We start from the raw sequence: 17031 nt of genomic DNA, 5'->3' as shown, positions 1-17031 counted from the left end.
GGCTGAGTGGAGCAGAGGGGTGGAGAGAGGGGCACAGGCTCATCTGCGGTTGCTATGGCGCCCCGTCCCGGATTTGCCCATCTCTCCTAATGGAGCAAAGGGCAGAGGGAGGGAGGGAGGAAGAGAGAGAACGGCTGGTCCCTTCTATCTCTCCCTGGAGCAGATGTAGGGCGGGGAGTGAGGGGAGGGAGCCTAGATATTGGATAAGAGGGGGAGGGAAGAGTGGTGTGCCAGGATTAAAAGGGTTTGCGATGGGGGGCCACACTGAGAGAGCAGGGAACAGAGCCCTCGTGCCTACGTCCAGAAGCCAGCTGATGACGTTAAAGAGAAGAAAAAAACAAGTAAGACAGCCTGAGCATGAGAGAGAGGAAGAGAGGAAGAGAGAAAGCAAGGATCGGAGGCGTGCAAGCAGGCAGCCCCAGACTGCGGCCAGCCTCTGCCTGGGATCTCCTGAACCTCCAATACCCCCGGCAGCCTGGACCCCAGGGTCCCTGAGAGCTGCCCCAAGGATGGGCACCAGGGCAGTGGTCATGCCTCCTCCTGTGTGGGGGCTGCTGAGCTGCTCTTTCCTCTGTGGCTGGGCTCTGGGGGGTCCAAGGCTCCTCCGCTCTCTTCCCGCGCTGTCCTCCCAAGTCAAGCCAGGATCTGTACCCATGTGGGTGTCCCCGGAGGGGGCTGAGGCAGCCCTAGCTTTTCTCTACTCTGGAGATGCCCAACAGCTGTTGGGGGCTAATTGCAGTGAGCGCTATGAAGCCCATGGGGCAGGAGCCAGACCAGGGCTCCCCCCAGTCCTCTGGAGGCCAGCGGGCACCCTTACGCAGGCTGCCAATTTCCTCAACATGCTGCTACAAGCCAACGACATCCGGGAGTCCAGTGTGGAGGAGGATGTGGAGTGGTACCAGGCACTGGTCCGCAGCGTGGCCGAGGGGGACCCAAGGGCATACCGGGCTTTGCTGACCTTTAACCCTCCACTGGGGGCCAGCCACCTGCAGCTGGCCCTGCAGGCCACCCGGATGGGGGAGGAGACCATCCTTCAGGACTTGTCCGGGAGCAGGATGCAGAAGGAGAGCCCAACCGGGGCCCTAGACACCCCTGACCTGCAGAAGCGGGTGCTGACCAACGACCTAGGAAGCCTTGGCAGCCCCAAGTGGCCACAGGGGGATGGATATGTGGGGGACTTGCAGCACGTGAGGCTGTCTCCTCCCTTCCTGGAATGCCAGGAGGGCCGGCTCCGTCCGGGCTGGCTTATCACACTCTCAGCGGCCTTCTATGGACTCAAGCCAGACCTCAGCCCGGAGATCAGGTGAGTGGTTTTTGTGCAGGGTTTGACACTGTTGTGGATTTGTGGGGTGGGGGGCCCAAGTCCAGCCAGCTGTGCATAGGCCATTTGGTATGCACATGTGTGGGGGACACAGATGTGTGTACTTGCATTCAGCTGTGTATATCTGCAGTTGACCCTGGGAATCTGTAACTGTGTGTTAACATATACAGGTGTGTGTATGTACTACATATAAATCACTCCATTTACAAGTAGGTATACACGTGTGTGTGTACAGATGTGTGGACATAGCTGGGCATAGGTCCTGGCCTCCAGGTCTGAGTAGTGGGTACAAGGCAGGAGAGGGCTTGGTGCGGGAGACAGTGACAATCCATGCACTGGCTTCTCAGAGGAGTCAGATGGGCGCTTCGGGCGTGAAATTCGCTGCTCCCTAGCAATCTAGAGCTGTAAAAGGAGGCTTCTGCAAAGGAAGGAGAACACTTGCGGGGAGGCTTGGCACCATTGCCTTTTCTGCCCAGGAGTTGGCCAGATCCCCAGGGTCACTCCCAATGGCTATATTCTTATATCAAGTCCTGACCTCAATAGCCTGTGATACTCCTCAAATAACTGACTGCCTCCCTCAGCTGGAGTAAAGAGGTGATTGGGAGCCATGATGGGAAGGAGGGAGCAGACGGATAGTGTACCGCAAGGCATTCAACAATCAACGTTGTTTTCCCAGCTCTGTGTCCCCATTCATTGTCCCCGGCAGAGTTCCTCTCCTGGCCACAGGCAGCCTGGCTCCTTGCCAGCTCTCTCCCCATTCAGCCCAGAGCAGGGGTTGAGAGCCCTTGGGCCAGGCAGCTCTGACTCTGGGCCCCTCTATTCCATATCTCCTTTGCTGTGATCAATTCAGACCTGGTTTGGGCAGAGTGAGGGGGTGGTTAATAGCTGCACTTTGCGCGCGCGCGTGTGTGCGTGCGTGCGTGCGTGTGTGTGTGTGTGTGTATACATGCAGTGGGGAAGTGTGAATATCCCTTTCAGAAAGATCATCAGAGCCGCAGCTCCTGTATGTCTCACCACGTCCCTTTCCCATTGATAGAAATCAAGAAATGCTAGGATGTTGAAAACCTGAGGGATGGGGGGGTGGGGGCAGGGAAAAACCTAGGGGGAGGAGGATTGTTGCTGCAGAGACAGCGAGGGTTAATAGCACTGGAGAAATGGCGTGCGTGTGTGCCCTCTCTCCTGGCACCCTGCAGCCACTGTGCTAAAGTTTGTAGAGCTTGCATTGCCTCATAGTCTGGGGTCCAAGGACACATGTCCACCTTGGCGTCCTTCACTGTACCCCTAACTGCCAATTCACTGCCTTAGGGGGCAGGTGCAGATGGACGTAGATCTTCAGAGTGTGGACATCAATCAGTGTGCCAGCGGCCCAGGCTGGTACTCTAACACACACCTGTGTGATCTCAACAGCACCCAGGTAAGGATACAGAGGGTGGGGGTTCTGGTGTCCTGCCTCCCTCCCCTTTCCCATCACTGCCATCAGGAGCTGCTGACAAAGGCACACCACCCTCTCCGGCTTCAAGGAAGTCCCTACTGATAAGATAGATAGAGATGAGATACCAGGCTTTTTAAGAGTGAGGACACATACAGCCTAGCCCCATCCCCCACCCGAGACAGCCACCTTCATTCCTTTGCATTCTCAGTGTGCTTCCCTGTCTGCTCTCCCTTCTGGTACTAGGTGCTCCAGGATCCCTTCCCAGGACCGCCTCCTGAGCCTCTATTAATTGTCCCCTTTCCTTCTCCTGAATCACATTCTCCATGTCAACAGAGCTCTGGGCTCCTTCTGACCCACAAAGGATGCTCTGTTGGGTGGTTGTTGAAATAAGTAGAATTGCTGGTTGGGGTGTAGGAGGAGACTAACCAGAGAAGGAACTTGAAGAGCTCTGGGACCGGTAAAGGTGATGGAACCCAGGTGAGATGCTGGCAAAATCAAAGCCGTGGATGCAGGAGAATCTGGATAATGGAAAGCAATGGTTGATAATCCTGCAAGCCCAGTACCGGGAAACTGGCAGGTCAGTGAACTAATCCGCTCCACAGTTACGCTGACTGCATGCTTGTTCCTGAGCTGAACCAAAGCCAAGGGGAGCTCTGCAGCCTGCTGGGAGGTGTGGTGGGTTTGGGCATCTGTTGCTCTTCAGGGCTCATGTGTTTGGAGCTATCAGTCCAGGGATGGATAAGGGCTCCCATTGTCCAGTGCACCTTTAAACACAGCCACATTCGTGTCTCTGGGTATGCATTTGTCTATGGCAGGAACAGAACGTTTTCCAGTGGTCTGAGTAAGAGGGGAAGCTGGGCCACGATTTCAGAAGCACCTTCTAGGGGCTGGATATGTAATCTTCCTTCCTTTGCCCCACTGCTGTCTGTTCCCAGCCACTCCCTACAGTAGGTCTGACCTCATCCAAGGGCTCATCTTCCCTGCCTGGCTCTGAGGTCTGCTCTGTCCCCTGCTGGGCAAACATCAATGGGTGGAGGTGGAATAAAGAGCTGGCCTTGGCATCCCACCAGCCTGGCATTAGCCTGGCATTAGGGCTGGGGAGAGCAGTCCTGCGCCAAAGCCAGATGGCCCTGATGGAGGAAGCTGCTCCTCCATGGGGGCCTTTTCAACCCACCTGTGTGCCAAAGAGGGAGGCTGATGGGGACCCTTGAAGCAGGATGTAGGCACACAGGTGTGGTTGAGCTCAGATTTCTCCCTGCTTCCACCTCCCCAGCACCTTGCTCTAGCATTAGCTGGGCACTGGGAAATGGGACCTGTGAAACTCCTGTCAGGGCCAGTCTGAATAAAAGGGTGGTGATCCATCTCCATACTCTTTGCTTGGAGGTCTCTTTGAGAAGAGAGGCAATGGTGGGGGCAGAGTAGGGTTTCCAGGGATGGAAGGCTTCCCAAGGGCTGGGGTGGCTTTCTGGTGGGGCTCCCCGGTGTAGACCCAGGGGCCGTGGATAGGAAGGTAAATGCACCCTCCATCTCTTCCCAGGAGGGAAAGCCTCATATAAATACCGATTGTGTTTGTCATCCCCACAGTGTGTCCCCCTGGAGAGTCAGGGCTTTGTCCTTGGCCACTACCTCTGCCGCTGCCTACCCGGCTTCTATGGGACAAGCAGCTCCGGGGGTATGTAACTATGCGGAATGCCAGGAAGGCGTTTTACAGGCTGGGCTGATTGGAGGGGGGGCATCTGGGGAAGAAAGGCAGGTTGGGGTGAGACACTGGGAGAAAACTCATGGAGCAAGGGAAGAATGTGGAGAGAAGCAGGAGAGGCAGGCACAGGGTCCAATTTGGGGGTGTCTGTTCCTTCCGAGAATGAGCTTATAACATGCCAGTCTGATGCAAGCTGACCTCGCAGTGAGTCCTAGCCTGGCATCGCCTCTTCCTGTAACCCTGCCTTCCCCTGAAAGTACCCACTTCTTCATTCCTACCCATCCTGACGCTACCCCAGGGGCCACAGACCATAAGAGGGCAGGGGGAGAGCTGTGGTGACCATCGGGAGAGAAGGCCGGGGTCTCAGGTTGTCCCAGCCATGCCCCTCTCCCTGCACACTTCCTGTTCTTTACAGGCTCAGGGGAGGGTGCTGCCCAGCCTACCGGGCAATTCGGGTCCCCTCAAGGCAGCTCCGGGAGGCTGCTGCGGTGCCAACCGTGTGCTGAGGGCTGCTCCAGCTGCCTGGACGCCACACCGTGCCTGGTGGAGGAAGCCCCCGTGCTGCGGGCAGTGGTGCTGGCCTCTCAGACGTGCTGCATGCTGGCCGTCTTCCTGAGCATGCTGGTCTCCTATCGCTGCCGCCAGACCAAGGCGAGGAAGGCCCCACATCTCTCTTCTACACACGTGTCCTACCCATCCTGAGTCTCTAGCATCAACCGGAGACCACAGACTACCTGAGACCAGAACTTGAGAGAAATGAGTTCTGGCCCTGATTCTTAATCTAACTCACTATGTGACATGAGGCGAGTGACCTCACCATCTTAGACCTGTTTCCTCACCTGCTCAATGAAGGCACTGGGCTTGATTCAAAACACGGTGTAGGCACTAGGGGAAGTGATCTGCCCCCTCAGACATGTAAATAAAATGACAGCACAGCAAAACAGGGGCCAGGATAGAGGTGTCAGTTGCTGTGGCAGCTCAGAGAGGGGACCCAGTCACCCTGCCTGAGATGGCGTGGGAAGACTTTCCGGAGAACATGACATTTGAGCCAAAGTTGACGGTCAATTGACAGAGAAGCGACTTTCTAGACAAGGAGGCAGTCTGACCCAAAGCTTGGAGGAAAGCCTGAGATCCCTTCTAGCTCCAGCAACCTCTGATTCTAGCCCAGGTCTGCAGCAAGGCCCAGGCTGGGAATGGGAGGGGCATGGGCCTGCGGTGGCAGGAGCTATATGAAACCTTTGCCTTAGCCAGGCTTAGTGCCAGTGGAGCTAAGAGCCTGTGGTGAGAGTGGCTGTGGATGGAGAGGGCAGAGCTAATGTTACAGGGTAAAGCTTTAGCTTCAGGGCCATGGGGTGACCCCTCAAACAGGCCTGAGACCCTCCTGTACCATCCTCCAGGCTCTGTCCTCTTGCTGCCCTGCTTACATACTTCTCTCTTTCCTGGGTTCACAGAGGATCCGGGCATCTGGAGTGGTACTGCTGGAAACCATCCTTTTTGGATCCCTGCTGCTCTACTTCCCTGTGAGTCTGTGGCCAGAGGCTGACCCCACCTCCCAGGATCCCCCATAGTCCCAACCTGGTACCCTCCAAGCCCCAGAATCCTTCCTCTCTGCCCTGTTGGGGGGATTCAGAGACCTCAAAATCCTCCAACTCATACCCACAAATGACAGGCTGGTCTAGTGAGCTCTGGAACCAAACAGCCAGGCTTAAAAGGAGCTCTATGACCTGCTGTGTGACTTAGGACAAGTTACCTAACCTCTCTGATAACAAAGCTACTCCTTTGCAGAACGGAGGTGATGATGCCTCTATGGAAAGGCGGTTAGGAGGATCCGCAATGTGTTTAGCATGGGCCTGGCACACAGTGGAAGTGCAGCGGAGAGCAACTGTTTTTGCCCCTTCCCCACCAGGTCTTCATCCTGTACTTCAAGCCCAGTGTATTCCGCTGCATCGCCCTCCGCTGGGTCCGGTTGCTGGGTTTTGCCACTGTCTACGGCACTATTATACTCAAGCTTTATAGGTAGGGTCTGGGGCAGAGCTTGCTCTCACGCTGCTCACTCCCGGCTACCCCAGCTCATTTATGGAATGAAGTTCTTCACAGCCAGACCCCTACCAGCTCTACTCCTCTGTGCCCCCAAGGCCTGCTCCCATCACTATGGCCCTCCCCTCCATGTAACTTTTTTGGGGGTCAGAGGAGGCGGTGAACCATGGAAGGGATGGGAGGACAGGGATGTGCGGCGGGGAGGGAAGCAATGGCCAGGGGCATCTCCCCTCCCTGCATCCACCAGCCACACTCTGACCCTTGTAGAGTGCTCCAGCTGTTTCTGTCTCGAACGGCCCAGCGGGGCCCCCACCTGAGCAGCGGGCGGCTGCTGCAGCGTCTGGGGCTGCTTCTGCTGCTGGTGCTGGGCTTCCTGGCTGTATGGACAGCGGGGATCCTGGAGCAAGGCAGTCAGCACGCGTCCCTGGTGGCGCGAGGCCACACCCACACAGGCCGCCACTTCTACCTCTGCCACCACGACCGCTGGGACTACATCATGGTTGTGGGTGAGCTGCTTCCACTGAGCCCAGCCTCACTCTGGTCCCCCTCCCTGTACCTCCAGGGGTCCTCCTGCCTTGTACCTGGACCCCTGGACCCCTGGACCGGGGTCCCCCCAGCACGGCCTACAGAGAAAGGGGTGCATGGCTGCTGAGGTGGTACCCGGCTCTCCTTATTTCCCCGCAGCTGAGATGCTGCCCCTGTGCTGGGGCAGCTTCCTCTGCTACGCCACCCGGGCTGTTCCCTCAGCCTTGCATGAGCCGCGGTACATGGGCATCGCCCTGCATAATGAGCTGCTGCTTTCTGCTGCCTTCCACGCAGCCAGGTGAGGACGGGCCCGCCTACCCACCACGGCTCCCACCCAATAACACTCCTCACCTCTCCCAGGTGAGGGTACCCCCACCCCACAGCCCTCCTCGCAACACCGACTACGCCTCAGCAAGGAGGAGGAGGGCCCCCACCTGTAGCTCTCTCCCTACCCCACAGATACCCTTCCTGTAACCCATGTCTCACCCAACACCCGAGAAGAGGAAGCAGGCTCCACTCCTAACTCCTCTCCCATTCCACACGCCTCCCCCCCGCCGACTCTCCTCCACATACAGGCTCCATTCTCACTGCCTTCTTCCCCCTCACACCCCAACTGTCCTTGCAGCGGGCCTGCTATGAGTGTCCACAAGGATCTGGCCCTGTGGTAAAGGTAGAATCAACCCACAGGGTGGTCCATAACAGAGTTAAGTGCTATAAGCAGCCGGAGAAGGCAAGCTGGAGTAGTCTGGGAGGGCTTCTCAGAGGTGGAGGTTAACGTGAGCCCTGAGGTGGGAGGGCAGGAAGAAGGAAGAGTGCCCTCCTCACTGCACAGAGCACCTCCAGGAGATCAGGGCGGGGGCTGGGGAGGACAGCCACTGAAACAGGTGAGAGGAAAGAGGCCACTCCCACCTGTAGCTAACCATCTCCTTCCCACCTCACCCTCAGGTTTGTACTGGTTCCCTCCCTGCACCCAGACTGGACGCTCCTCCTCTTCTTCTTTCACACCCACAGCACAGTCACCGCCACACTGGCTCTGATCTTCATCCCTAAGGTGAGGTCTTCCCCTGGTCTCAAGGTGAGGGAGACGCAGCCCCTTTGCCAGGGGCACTGTGGAGCTGCTATGCCCATAGTACCCTCTCCAGGCCAGGGTGAGAATGACACCCTGGGCCCTGAGGGATTTGGGCCCTTAAGCAAGGAGCCCACTTAGGAGTCACAGAAGGAATCACCGTCTCCAATCCCTAGGCAAGGGAAATAACAGCTAGAGCTGGGACTTCCCTGGTGGCACAGTGGTTAAGAACCCGCCTGCCAATGCAGGGGACACGGGTTTGAGCCCTGGTCCCAGAGGATCCCACATGCCGCGGAGCAACTAAGCCCGTGTGCCACAACTACTGAGACTGCGCTCTGAGAAGCCCACGCACCGCAACGAAGAGTAGCACCCGCTCTCCGCAACTAGAGAAAGCCCACACGCAGCAATGAAGACCCAACACAGCCAATAAATAAATCAATAATTTAAAAATAATAATAAAAAAACACTTGGGGTTTAAAAAAAAAAGAGCTAGAGCTGAAGGGAGTCCTTGTAATACAACAGGAAGGTTGGGAGACTCTGAAAATCAACTCAGAAGCAGTTACAGAAAGATAGGTGAGGGGCGGGTAGCTGAAGGACATGGCTAGGAATTGTGGGGGCAGGGCATTGAGACCCCTGGTCTCTGAGCTAGAGAAAATCAGGAAGGAGAGGGAACAATACTCCTTGGACCCCCAGAATCAGAGAGGGGGTGAAGATTTATGGAGTAAATACATATGCCACGGGGCAGGGAGCCAAGGTGAGTCTTTTTCCCGATCATGCCCACCACCATGGCCAGTTCCGGAAGCCAGGGGCTCCTCCCCGAGAGGAGATCTTGGATGAGGTGTACGAGGACGAGCTGGACCTGCAGCGCTCAGGCTCCTACCTGAACAGCAGCATTGCCTCAGCCTGGAGCGAGCACAGCCTGGACCCTGGAGACATTCGGGTAGGTGCTGCCCTCCCCACCTCCTCTTGATGCTACTTAAGGACTGGGCAGGGGGCACAGCTGCCCTGCCACCCGGGCTGTGTGCCACTGCAGGTCCCCTCTCCTCCCCATAGCTTTTCCTCTAAGACCCGGCTCCCTCTCTTCTCCACCACTGCCCTAAGCTGCTTCCCCTGACTCTACTCAAAGGAGGCCACACAGTGGATAGACCGCCCCCACCCTGCAAAACCCCAGAACCCAGATTCCTGAGGCCCACTTGGCAAGGTAGAGGCAGAACCATGAGTGGAGCTCAAATCGCCTGTGTCTCCTGTGTCCTCCACTCCCACTCAGCAGGGCCACCATGAGGGGCAGCCTAAGAAGCCCCTCAGTCCCCAACATACCAGGCAGTTAGTGGCCCTAGGGCCATTGGGGCTGGGAGGGTAATTCAGGCAGTGAGTGGCTACCAGGCATTTCCACACCAGGGTCCCCTTTCCCTGGACCCAGCAGTGTTAGAGAAAGGAAGTTCTTCCTGAGTCTTACATCAGGAGAGCATCCTTACCTTATTTTTCTGCTTAAGAATATCATTATAGTCACAGAAACCCTAATGAGAGGCTCAGAGAGTGGGAAATAAAGAGACCTGGCGGTAAAGCCCATTGTCTTATAGAACCTGCATGTGGGAACAGTCCCAGGAAGCCATTTTGTCCATCCCTCCACCTCCCCTGGGGCCCCCTCCACAGCTGACTTGTTTACATCCCCCAATTCCTTCCTTGTCTCACCTGCCTTTGCCTCTCTTTCCCCCGTATCCTCCTCATCCTCTGAGCTCTGCCTGCCCTGCCGCCTGCCCCCTTGGGGATAGGCTGAACTGAGACCCCAATCCAGCAGGCAGGCCAAAGAGTGGAGGCACACTGCCACAGAGACACCATCCTTGACCCTCCAGTATGGGGAGCAGCAGCCCATGTACCTCCCCTATGCTGGCTGCGGGGAGAGATCCGAAGTACAAAAGACTTTCAAAGCCCCATTCCGTCACTTACACCTGAATATGGCAGTTTTCATGCCCACTGGTCCCACCACCAATCTCATACAATCCCCTGAAGGAAGTGAACACTAGGCAGCCAGTTTTCCTTACTTTATTGAAGCAGAGGCTCAGAGAGGGCAAGAAAATAGCCTGGAGGCACACGATGGGTCAGCAGCCTCAAACCCAGGTTTCCTGTCTCCCAAGCTGGAGACTTCCCACCAGACCACAGTGCCCAGAGGAGTCAGTGGTGCGCTGAGGCCTCGGAGCTAAGCGGGTCGGGCTCGGGAACTAGGTTGTTGGCGCTGCAGGACGGAGAGGTGAAATCTGAGTTTTAAAAGCTGGGAAGAGACACAGCTTGGTGGGAGAGAGATCCTCCAGAGAAAATGGTCTGAGCAAGGGCTGAGGGGCAGAGCAGCGCCGCCAGGGGATGGAGAGCTTGGCCCTCACCGCCAGCTCTGCACCCCCGGTCCCCCCGCCCCCAGGACGAGCTGAAGAAGCTCTACGCCCAGCTCGAGGTCCACAAGACCAAGGAAATGGCCGCTAACAACCCGCACCTGCGCAAAAAGCGAGGCAGCTGGCGCCAGGCCCTGGGCCGCTCCTTCATGAAGTACCTGGCCGAGTTCCCCGAGGCCCTGACCCGCCAGCACTCCCGGGACTCGGGCTCCCCGGCCCGCGGCAGCCTGTCCGGGGGCTCCTCCCGCCGCCGGCTGCTCAGCGCCAGGCTGCCCAGCGCCAGCCTCCGGGAGCCCGCCGCGCCGCCGGGTCTGCGCAAGTCCCGTAGCACCTGCGAGCAGGGCCGCGCTCCCCGCGGGGAGCAGTACCCGCCTCTGCTCGACTCGCTGCTGAGGAGGAAGCTGGCCGGGAAGGGCCCGCAATCGGAGAGCCGCGAGTCGCCCGCGCTGAGCTTCAGGTCGGCCAGCGCCCACAATCTGACGGTGGGAGAGCGGCTGCCCCGCGCCCGGCCCGCCTCGCTGCACAAGTCGCTGAGCGTCGTGGCTGGCTCCAGGGAAAAGGCCCTGCTCGAGGCCAGCCAGGCCTACCTGGAGGAGACCTACCAGCGGGCGAGGGAACGGGAGGAGAGAAGGAAGGCAGAGGCCGCCCTGGCCAGCCCGGTACGGAGGCCCTCGGCCTGGAGGCTGGAGCGAGCCCGAGCGACTACCCTGTCGGCCCCACCTTCCCCGGCCAAGAGGAGCAGCGTGGACAGCTCCCACGCCTCCAGAAAGCTGCACGAGGAGGCCGTGAGAAGGCTGCCCCACCCGCCCATCCAGCACCAGAGCTCCACACCCATCATGGCCACGTCCGGGGTGGGCCTGGGGGAGCCAGGGATGCTGTCTCCCACCTCCACCTTATCTCTGGCTCTGCTGCCAGCTCCCGCCCCTGCCCTGGCACCCATCCCAGTACCCCCACAAAGCCCCAGCCTACTCACCTACATCTGCCCCTGGGAGAATGCAGAACTGCCATCGAAGAAAGAAAATGTGGCTCAGGAAGGCCCCTCGGGGCCAGAGCGAGGCAACCACTCTCCCGCCCCAGGTCGGGCCAGGCTCTGGAGGGCCCTCTCTATAGCAGTAGAGAAGAGGGGGGCTGGGGAGAATGGGATGGACACGGAGGACAGGTGTCTCCAGGGGGAAGCTGATGAGGATGAGGATAGGCCCAAGGTCTTCTCTAAATCTAAATCCCACAGCCTCAAGACCCCTGTTCAGCAGGGTTCCATGCGTAGTCTGGGACTGGCTATCAAAGCTCTGACCCGTTCTCGGAGCACATACAGAGAGAAGGAGAGCGGGGAAGGATGTCCTGAGAAGGAAGAGAAGGGCCAAGCTTTGGGAGAGGGTGTGGGGGCATGTCCCAGATCTCCCAGGTCAGGCCGCCCCAAGGCGGTGAGTAAGCAGGCCGCGCTTGCCCCCTGTGATGACGAGGAGTCCCTCCAGAACCAACAGAACGCTCACACAAGCAGAATGCTCCAAGTCTGTCACCAGGAGGGCAGCAGGAAACAAGCAGACAGAGGCAGGAGGCCATCCCAGGGTCTAGGGGAGGGGAAGGTTGTGAGAGCAGGTCAAACAGGGCCTGCCACACTGAGGCAAGTCAGGCAGGGCACAGTTAGGGACATAAATCTTAAGCAAGCAAAAGAAGCCCTTGCGGGGTGGCGGGAACTGCCCAAAGCTGGCCTCCAGCCCCTGGGCAGTGCTGACCAGAGGGTGATAGATGTATGCCCCTGGGAAGTCACTGAGTCAGAAACGTATCAGCCTGACAGTAGCAACAAGGCCGAAATCTGCCCCTGGGAGGTGAGTGGAGTCCCTGAGGAGGCGGCACTGAGGCAAGATCTAGATGCCTCCCAAGATGAGAGGGGGAAAGCCTCAGAAAAATCAGAACCCAAAGATGTGGTTGCCCTTGCTCAGAAAAAGCCAGAGAGACTGGTCAGGGGACAGGAGGCAGTGTGTCCCTGGGAGAGTGCCGACCCTGGGGGTCTATCCCCTCGGTCAGCCCCTCAGGACTCTGACAGAACCAAGGGCAGGTCTGAGACAGTGGGCAGTGTGGAGCCTAGAGAGGTAGAGACACGACCGTGGGAAGCCGCTGGCCCAGGAGCTTGTACATCTGACATCACCAAGGCAGGGCTCTGTCCCTGGGAGGCAAGTGAAGGAGGAGAGAATGAGAAACCGTCCCAGGAGGGAGTAAAGAAGCTCCCCCAGGCAAAGCAGAAAACTCCCAAGAAAGCAATCTTCTTGGAAGAACAGAAACTGGGTGAAGGGTTGGAATCTCTTTGTCAGTGGGAAAGGACAGATTTCCGGGGCCCCTCAGCAGTCTCTACTCAGGCCCCGGGAACCTCCGGGTGCTCGGGGAGTCTGGGCAGTAGCGTCACTGAGGCGTGTCCATGGGAGGCAGGAGATGCTCCTGCTATCAGGAAAGCAGAGATTTGTCCCTGGGAGCTGGGTGATGAGGTAGTAGGGAAGGAAATGATGAGTCAGAGGACAGGTGGAGAATCTCTCCAGGAAAAGGGAAAAACCTCCAGAAAAGGGAGCTTTGGAGAGACGTGGGAACAAACTGGGAAAGCAGTGCAGAAATGTAGTCAACAGCAGGAGTCCGTGTGTCCCTGGGAGAGCACAACCCCTGGGCACTCCAGCCCACATCTAGAAAACTCCTCATCCAAAGCTGGTGGCCAACTCCTCAGCAAGGGAGGAAGCAGAGCAGCGCAGGTATGTCCACGGGAAGATCTCAGGTCAGAGGCAAAGGAAGCAACACCTGCCAAGGCAGAGATCTGTCCCTGGGAGGTGAATGAAAGAACGACAGAGGACTGGATATCGGGACAGGCACCAAAAGGAGAACCTCAAAAGGACAAGGAGAAGATGCCTGGAACATCAGGAATCAAAGATAGCACAACTTGGGAAAAGCCTGAGGGACAGATGCAAAAGCAGGAAGCAGTCTGTCCCTGGGAGAGGGTGGACCCTGGCACCTTCTCCCCACAACCTGGTCCTCGAGACATAGATAGACCCAAAGCCACTTTCCAGGTGTCAGGCAGTACGGGAAGCAAAACTGCTGAGATCTGTCCCTGGGATGCAGAGGAAATCCTGCCTGCTGAGAAGGCAGAGATCTGTCCCTGGGAGGTGAGTGCTGGAGCAGGGGAGAAAAGGGCTTTGGGAATTGAGGCCATTAGGCAATTTCCAAATGATACAGGAAGGGCTTCTGCAGACTCTGGACCTGAAGAGACAGCTGTCACTGCTCCAAAGAAGCCAGAGAGGCAGGCCTGGGAGCGGGAGGTGGCCTGCCCCTGGGAGAGCTTGGATCCAGGGGGCTCCTCTCGGCATTCAGGCACTCTGGGCACCGACAGACCAAAAGCTGGGCTCCAGGTATTGGACCATGTGGGGCGCAGGCCAGCTGAGGTGTGTCCCTGGGAAGCAGAGGGAGCGCCTACCAGTGAAAAAGCCAAGATCTGTCCCTGGGAGGTGGATGAAGGAGCCCCCAGGAAGGAATCGGAACAAGAGATGGGGACTGATTCTATGGGGCAGATGGAGAAAACTCTAGAAAAGGGGAGACTCACCTCCCTGGGAGAAGACATATCAAAATGGGAGACAAAACTGAGTCAAGAGCAGGAAGCTACGTGTCCTTGGGAGAAGGCGTTGAGGACACCCTCTGCTCAGGCCGAGGTCTCAGACTCGTCCAGCAGCGGGAGTAGCAGAGTGGCAGAGGGGCACTCCTTGGAAGTGAGTGATGAAGCAGCACAGAAAGGGGACCTGACACAAGACCCAAAGATGGGCTCCTTCCCAGAAAAAGCAGAAGTCACTGCTGAAGATGGGGAGAAAGCAAGCAATGAGCTACAACCTATCTGTCTACAGGAGAGCGTGGCCCCGGCGGGCTCTTTCTCCCACCCAGACAGTCACTGCTCTGACCAACCTAAAGCTGGTGCTCAGACACTGCTCAGCGTTGGGGGCAGGCTTGCTGAGGTCTGCCTGTGGGATGCTCCTGCCATGGATGCTCCCAAACCTGACAGCGGCGCCAAAGCTGAGACCTGTCCCTGGGAGGTGACTGAAAGAATCCCTGAGGAAGGGGTGTCAAGACAGGATGAAGGGGAGCCTCAAGAGGAGAAGGAGAAAGCCCCAGAAAAACCAGAGCACAAAGTTGTGGCTGTTCAGGCAAACTCAGAGAGTGCAGATGGGAAACAGGAGGCTGTGTGTCCCCAGGAGAGTCAAGATTGTGGGGGTCTGTCTCCACAACCAGCTCCACAAGCTTCTGACAGAAGCAAAGAAAGTTCCGAGGCAGCAGGCAGCGTGGGGGCCAGAGTAGCAGAAGTGTGTCCATGGGAAGCAGAAGAGGCTCCCTCTGATAAGAAAACAGAAATCTGCCCTTGGGAGGTGAGTCAAGGAGCAGCAGAGAAAGGGGGACTGGAACAAGAGTTGGACAGAGAATCTCAAGGGCAAGGAGAGATGTTCCTGCAAAAGGCAGGATCTGGAGGGACTGAAGAACACTTTTCAGAAGAAGTAAAAGTCAACAGAGAGCGAGAGACGGTCTGTCCTTGGGAAGGCACAAGGTCAGAAGGGCTCTCCCCCGAGCCAGATGCTCCAGACATGGACGAACCCAAAGTCGGTCCCCACAGAGCAAGCAGTATGGGGAGCAGGATGGCAGAGCGGTGTCAATGGGAAGTCACAGATCCAGAAGGAAAGGAAATAAAGGGGACCATGGCAGACATCGATATATGTCTTTGGGAGGTAACTGGAGCCCCATCTGACGAATCTGGCCTCCTGGCTTTAACAGAAACTCAGACAGAAAAACTCTGCCCCACAGCCCCTGAGAACCCACCATGCCTTTTAGTCCACAGACCTCTGGGTGGCTTCCTTCCAGAAAGCAAAAGCCCCTGCCCCGAAGTGAGAAAGCCAGCCAGTACTTTTACTCCGGAAGGTGTCAGGGAACTCCAAGTACCTTCAGAACTTGGGCCGAGGACCAGCTTAGTCCCAGAGCCAAGTCTCCAGGAAGCTAAGGCTCAGGAGTCTTCCTCCTTAACCGAAGACCAAGGAGAAGTGGCTTCTAAAGCTCAACACGAAGAACTCACCCCTCCAACTGTCTATCCTTGGGACTACGAGTAACAACTCCATCAGGTGAGGTGAAACATTGGGTGGCTATCTTTTAGAAGCCAAGGTCCTTTCCAAATCCTAGGTGTTCCCAAAAAATGGAATCAAACACACTTGGCCACTTTCTCTCTCCAAGGTGGCCAGAAGTCAACTCATTCCAAGACGAATTGTACAAAAAGGGTTTAGCTCGGACCGCAGAAGTTAATCCCATCCCCTCTTTACTTCCAACTCTTCTTCCTGCTCCAGAGAACAAGGGCCGGACCTTCTACTTCTAATGAATCCTCCCATCCAGCTAGAATACTCAACACAAGCTGTCTGTGACAGGACACTCACTTGTAAAGCCAATGTTAGTGATAAAGGGAAGTCAGCTGTGCCCAGCCCACATTTTCTCAAAAGGAGACCCATTCTTCTGTGAAGTCTACAAAGGACATTTTTTGGGAAGAAACTAAACCACGCAAGGCATTGGCAACATAGGGGCTGAGGAAGGTCACCACAGGAAGCTTAGAAGCCACTTATTCAAGTTCAAAGCTAAATCAGGGGGAAAACTTAAATGGCTCAAAAGAGGTGCCTGAAATGCCTCAAAGATCCTGTCATTTTGACTTTGGGTCTCCAGGTTCTGCTTTATCGATTCTCTCGTACCTGCCCTGCTTGACTGCTGAAGTACAGAGAATCAAGCACACTTACGTCAACATCTGGCATCTAAAGCAACATCAGAGACAGAGAGCATAAAGGGAAAGGCAATTGCTCCAGTTTAAGCCCAGTTTAAGAAGTATGACTCTTACAAGCCTTTTCAGATGGCCTTCCCTCCTTCCTGCCCCATCTTTTGCCAATCTGCAGAGTTCACCCCACTGCCTCATTCTCCTAGCCTTTCAGTGCTGTCATCAAAGGGACCCCTCTCTGTTGTCAAATGCAACTGGAGCCAGGGGGAATTTCTGGTTCCAGTGCAAGAACCACTCCAAATCACTTGCTCAGTAACAGGAGGCCCACATCAGTCTCTTTCCCGAGAAGCCCGAGAAAGAAAGGAGGTCCTGTTTACAGCCAGCACTTTAACTGCCCTCAGAAAGAGTAGTGCTATGAGGCAGGTTAGAGGCCTGAGGGCCAGGGAAAGGGCATCGTGTAAGTAAATACAAAGCCTCCTTTCTTAGGGAGCTCTCTCTCGTTCTTAGCTCGGTTTAATTCTCTCAAGTCAATTCAGGCTACCCCTACTTAAGTGGTCCTAGATAACAGAGTGCTGGAATTAAGTGATACTACCAGAGGGGAATGAGGAAGGAGAAAAACGTTGGTCACAGACGTCCCAGGATCGGCAGGGGTGAGGTGGGGGTGGAAATAGGCAGACTAAACATGGCACAGCGGCCCACCCTCTAACTGGACAGATACTGATGCCATTCACCAGGAGGAAAAACACACAAGAAGGGGACCAAACACCCAATGGGGAAAATACCAGTCTGCATGTAAATACTCTGGG

The 17031-nt window shown here is 56.6% G+C and overlaps 1 protein-coding gene across 1 annotated transcript; it reads left to right on the top strand.

Moving 5' to 3' along the window:
* The first annotated feature begins 509 nt into the window (after nt 1-509).
* On the top strand, nt 510-16171 carry GPR179 (G protein-coupled receptor 179). The gene is made up of 11 exons (XM_032617117.1): nt 510-1303; nt 2627-2735; nt 4338-4425; nt 4868-5103; nt 5904-5972; nt 6359-6468; nt 6757-6995; nt 7174-7312; nt 7960-8065; nt 8874-9020; nt 10494-16171. The coding sequence occupies exons 1-11, from the start codon at nt 510-512 to the stop codon at nt 15579-15581; spliced, it is 7125 nt and encodes a 2374-aa protein (XP_032473008.1). The 3' UTR covers nt 15582-16171.
* Nucleotides 16172-17031: the final 860 nt, after the last annotated feature.

This window comes from Phocoena sinus, chromosome 20, assembly GCF_008692025.1.
Source record: "Phocoena sinus isolate mPhoSin1 chromosome 20, mPhoSin1.pri, whole genome shotgun sequence".
NCBI classification, from domain to species: Eukaryota; Metazoa; Chordata; class Mammalia; order Artiodactyla; family Phocoenidae; genus Phocoena; species Phocoena sinus.
The sequence above is the reverse complement of the archived record's forward strand: the minus strand, read 5'-3'. Positions and strand labels throughout refer to the sequence as shown.

What these genes read in the sequence shown, in the direction of transcription:
- GPR179 (XM_032617117.1), top strand. Translation starts at nt 510, where the DNA reads ATGGGCACCAGGGCAGTGGTCATGCCTCCTCCTGTGTGGGGGCTGCTG. An exon ending in GACCTCAGCCCGGAGATCAG is followed by an intron (nt 1,304 to 2,626) that starts GTGAGTGGTTTT and finishes TCACTGCCTTAG; the next exon opens with GGGGCAGGTGCAGATGGACG. An exon ending in ATTATACTCAAGCTTTATAG is followed by an intron (nt 6,469 to 6,756) that starts GTAGGGTCTGGG and finishes TGACCCTTGTAG; the next exon opens with AGTGCTCCAGCTGTTTCTGT.